This window comes from Cucurbita moschata, unplaced genomic scaffold (genome assembly GCF_002738365.1).
Source record: "Cucurbita moschata cultivar Rifu unplaced genomic scaffold, Cmos_1.0 Cmo_Scf00082, whole genome shotgun sequence".
In the NCBI taxonomy this organism is placed as follows: Eukaryota; Viridiplantae; Streptophyta; class Magnoliopsida; order Cucurbitales; family Cucurbitaceae; genus Cucurbita; species Cucurbita moschata.
In genome coordinates, this window is record NW_019268598.1 from 669,649 (window position 1) to 674,470 (window position 4,822).

A 4,822-nucleotide genomic window follows, 5' to 3' on the forward strand; every position below is an offset into this window, starting at 1 on the left:
AAATTTTAGGAGAATGCTGAATATGACATGATAATGTTATGTATGAAATTTAGTGACCATTAGGTTATGGTAACGGACTAAACCAAGTGTATGTGGAAAATGACTAAAATGTCCCTATAACTACGTACCACTAGCTTATGACCAAAGTGACCTATAAATGACTTGAAATTTGATGAGAAGCTTTTTTTTCATGGTGTAAACTGATTACACAAAATTACAAGGCCATTGGAATATGCCGAAGAATTAAACCAATATTTGGAGTGGTAAATGTCAAAAAAAAAAAAACCCTTATGAAAATTCTAAGATATTTTCAAGATCCTAGAAGACTCAAAATATTATAGAAAAGTATATGGGACTCATTTATGATATTAAGAAGGGTAGGTGTGCAAGATTTTAAGGGGATTAAGACAACTTTGGAATGTGAACCAAGAGAGAAAGTACGATATGGTTTAGGATACCTTCCTGTACGATAAGATTAGGATATGTTTATGAAACGATATCGTTTAGGATACGTTGGGAAACGATATGACTAAGGATATGTATATGGAAACGATATGACTACAACGATATGATGTGTGCGCGTGCGTGCGTGTGTGTTGGGACCTCATGCATTATTGTGTGCTCATTCAATGAGGAATACCCTTATCCTTCATGATAGTACGAAAGCGTATGTTACGAGGCAGGAAAACGATCATTATGGTTATCATAATGCTGCGATGATCATGCAGGAAAACGTTCATTATGTTTATCATAATGTTGCAACGATTATGCAGGAAAACGATCATTATGTTTATCCTAATGTTGTCGTGACGGTTGGTACTTCTAACGGATGTCCGACTGAGAGCTACTAGAGAATGCTCGCCCAACAAGAAGGGCCCAGGAGGTGACAAACCAACTGGTGGGTCAATACTCGCACGTGTGGGTCATGTGTAGGAAATTAATTACATATTCAAGTTGCCTATTAGAATAGTCGTCGTAGGAAAATAGACTGTTATGATAGGTCCTATTCATGAAATTGTATGTGTTTGAATTTACCTAGAATACGATGTTTTTAATTTAAACGTTTATTTATTTTATTAAAACTGTTTTCAAAACACGTAAATTCATAACTATGTTTTAAGATAAACGTTATGTTTTTTAACAATTTAACCACTCAACCTCAACCTAACTCGGAATAAATGGTTAGGTTGGGTTGTGAAAATTTTTGGGTTGGGTTGGATTTAATTACCAATCCACTCCGAACTTGGGTTAGTCCAAATAAATTTTTCAACCTAACCCAATCCAATCCAATTTATTTTGTTCGTGAGAAAAAAAAAAAGTAATTAAAAAAATTAAAAAGAAAAAAGAAAATGATCCGGTGTGATGTATGTTGGCTCCTCCAAATATTCTTGCACCAGTGATTTGTCAGTCTCTCTCTTTTCTCTTTCTGTTTGTGTTTGAAGGATTGATGTAAGGATGAAATTCCATATGTTTTGATTTATTTAAGGGAAGTGGTAATACCAAACACCAAAAGCTAAAGGAAAAGGAGAGAGAGAGAGAGAAGAGGGGATGGGCGCATCCTCTGTTTTCCTTCCCTAACCATTATTCCTCCTCCTTCCTCTTAGATCTTACTTTCCCATCACTATTTCACTGCAACCGTGAAATCCCATCTCTATTTTCCTTCATTCTCCCTTTTCTTCTTCTGGGATTTCATTGTTTTCCGCTTATTTTGCGTTTCCGATTCTTCTACGACCTTTCCTCCTTCTTCCCTTCATTACGAAGCATCGGATGTTTCACCATTCAATCTGTTCTTTGTTTTTAGCCTGTCCGATTCTATCTCAATTTTCGGTTAATAATCGCCCCCTTTTGTTTCTTCTTACCTCAATCCACATTTTCCTCCCAACTAGATTGGATTGTGTTTTTCTAGTTCAGATTTCGGATTTGGGATCGAGTTGTGTATGCTTCGAATTGAACGATTCTTTTTAGTTTTGATTTTGATTTTGATTTGGGTGTTTTGCGATGTCTTGTAAATCGAAATTCATTGAATGATTCATTGTTTGGTAATAGAAAAGATGGAATCAGATCTTGGCAAACTCTTTATTGGCGGAATTTCTTGGGATACTGATGAAGAACGTCTTAGGGATTATTTTGGAAACTATGGCGAAGTGGTTGAAGCTGTGATCATGAGAGATCGCACCACCGGTCGTGCTCGTGGCTTTGGCTTTGTTGTCTTTGCAGATCCTGTTGTTGCTGAGAGAGTCATTTTGGAGAAGCATATCATCGATGGCCGCACTGTGAGATTTTCTTCTTACCTCCGATCATACATTTTTTTAACGTTTGATTCCTGTTCTTGGCAATTCTGTATAAATTTAGATGTGATGTGTTCTGTGGATGCAATTTGTAGGATTAGAATATGTGAAATTGGAGTTGTGTTCTTGTTAAATGTGGCTTTTCAATTATTAGGTTGAAGCTAAAAAGGCTGTTCCAAAGGATGATCAGAACATGTTGAATAGAAACATTGGTAGTAGCATTCAAGGTTCTCCTAGCTCGGGACGAACGAAAAAGATTTTCGTTGGAGGTTTAGCTTCAACAGTCACAGAGGCAGACTTTCAGAAGTACTTTGATCAGTTTGGCACAATCACTGATGTTGTTGTTATGTATGATCACAGCACACAAAGGCCGAGAGGTTTTGGGTTCATTACGTACGACTCGGAGGAGGTCGTCGACCGTGTGCTGCATAAAACCTTTCATGAACTCAATGGAAAAATGGTTGAGGTTAAAAGAGCAATCCCAAAAGAGCAAACCCCAGGGCCTAACCGGAGCCCTCTTGTAGGATATAACTTTGGTATGAGTAGAGCTAGTGGATTTCTTAACAACTATACTCAAGGCTATAATATGAGTCCTCTCAGAGGTATCGGAATCCGGTCCGATGGTAGGTTGAGTCCATTTCTTAGCCCTCGAACCGGGGTTCCTCCTTTAGGTTTGAATTTTGAGCAAGGGCTGAGGCAAGGCTATGGTAGGACTATGAACATTATGAATAGTCAAGCACAGGAACAAATGTTGAGTTCCTATTATAATGGAAATTCGAATAGGTACATTGCCCCGATTGGCTATAGCGGAGGCAATGGACGAGGCGATTCTCCGTTAAGCTCGAGTACGTGGAATGTCTGGGGAAATGGAAGTATGAGCACTGCTTCCATGAACTCTTCTGCCTCTGGAATGGGTAACTTCAGAGTGGCATATGGAAATAACGATGATAATTGGAATTTTCCTGCTGTTTCTAATCATGTTGGAGGAGGGAATGTTCCTGATAATGGATATGCAGTTCGAGACAATGGCGTCGGGTTCAGAGGAGACTATGGAGGAAATGTAGTCTCGAACGCAACCCAAAAACCATTTGCTGAAACAACCAATGGTTTCGAGAGGTCATACAGGGAATTATATCGTGATCAAGTCGTGCACGATGATGTAACTTGGCAGTCTACCGCTCCTGAACTCGATGATTCTATGGCTTTTGGTTATGGTCTTGGTAACCTCGCTTCAGACGATCCAACCAAAACTTCAGAGAGTTCTGTAGCAAATTACGACATTTCGAGCAGACAATCAACTAGAGGTAAACACACCCTTTGCTTTATTTTATTTATAGTCACGTTTTCGTTATAGCGTCTCGACTTGCGACTCTGAATTTAGCTGAAAATAGAACCATTTGGCATTTGATTATTGTTGTGAATAGGAATTGCTGCGTAGAAGAAGATAAATTGAAAATATAGTTGCAATGAATGAAACATGATACGAAGAAGGATTTGGATTCGGATTCGTAATTTTCATACCGCTCGTTGAGTTGATGAGCTAAAAAGGGAACACTGATCTGATAAACACACACTCTAGACTCGGTTCCTCGATGGAAAACATAAACATAGATTTGGAAAGAAGAAAGGAGACAGACGAGACGACGACGACAACAGAAATCGAGCACTGTAATTTTTCGTTTGCATTTGCGTTTTTTTCGTTAGCAAGACGTAGAGTGGCGTTGTTGGGATTGATTGAGGTGTAATAGAGTGATGTTTTGAGTAAACAGATCATTTTTTGTTTTTGTTTTTGTTTTTGTTTTTGGTATAAGAACACAGATGATGATGAACAAGTTGTTCGAGTTTGTTGTGTTGGGGAATTCATTTCAGATCTCTTTATCTATTTTGTATGGCCATTTGATTCTCATCCTTGTAGATTAGGATATGCTTTTGCTTTGCTTTTGGCTTTACCTCTCAAGCATCTCAACAATTTAATGCTTGTGGTCCTTTGCTCTCTCTCTCTCTCTCTCTCTCTCTCTCTCTCTCTCTCTCTCTCTCTCTCTCGGTTTCTCTCTCCTCGGTTTCAAAGTATATCGAAAGATGCAAATCTCGATATGTTTGGTTTGGAGGTTTCAAAATGTTACATTTTAACTATTAGATATTTTCAGATACTAAAACGATATGTGGAAGGTTACTTATTTTGGTCTCTAAGTTTCGAGTTTAGTATTCTGTAATATAGTTGCTTTAAGTTTCAGATAATTAATTAGAAAAGTGTAAAATGTTGAACAAATTACCAAATATAAATGAAGCCGTTAAAGTGTGTGTATCAACTCTATGGATCAAAGTGTGTGTATCAACTCTATGGATCACGTGAAAATTCAATTCAAAATTAAATGAAAACGATGTTTATATGTTTTCTTTAATATTTGCTTTTTGTGGTTCGCGTTAAGTTTCAGCTAATTAATTAGCTGAAATTTACGGGGGAAAAGTGTAAAATCTCGAACAAATTACTAAATAAAAATGAAGCCGTTAAAGTGTACAACTCTTTGCATCAC

General features: G+C 37.6%; 1 protein-coding gene across 1 annotated transcript; it reads left to right on the forward strand.

Moving 5' to 3' along the window:
- Positions 1 to 1,484: 1,484 nt before the first annotated feature.
- LOC111438739 (heterogeneous nuclear ribonucleoprotein 1-like) lies at positions 1,485 to 4,183 on the forward strand. The gene is made up of 4 exons (XM_023076599.1): positions 1,485 to 1,710; positions 1,748 to 2,273; positions 2,443 to 3,592; positions 3,713 to 4,183. The coding sequence occupies exons 2-4, from the start codon at positions 2,025 to 2,027 to the stop codon at positions 3,724 to 3,726; spliced, it is 1,413 nt and encodes a 470-aa protein (XP_022932367.1). The 5' UTR covers positions 1,485 to 1,710; positions 1,748 to 2,024; the 3' UTR covers positions 3,727 to 4,183.
- The last annotated feature ends 639 nt before the right edge of the window (positions 4,184 to 4,822 follow it).

Excerpts from the sequence above, each read along its gene's own strand:
- LOC111438739 (XM_023076599.1), top strand. The coding sequence starts at position 2,025 with ATGATTCATTGTTTGGTAATAGAAAAGATGGAATCAGATCTTGGCAAA. Across the intron at positions 2,274-2,442 it reads ATATCATCGATGGCCGCACT|GTTGAAGCTAAAAAGGCTGT; the intron begins GTGAGATTTTCT and ends TTCAATTATTAG.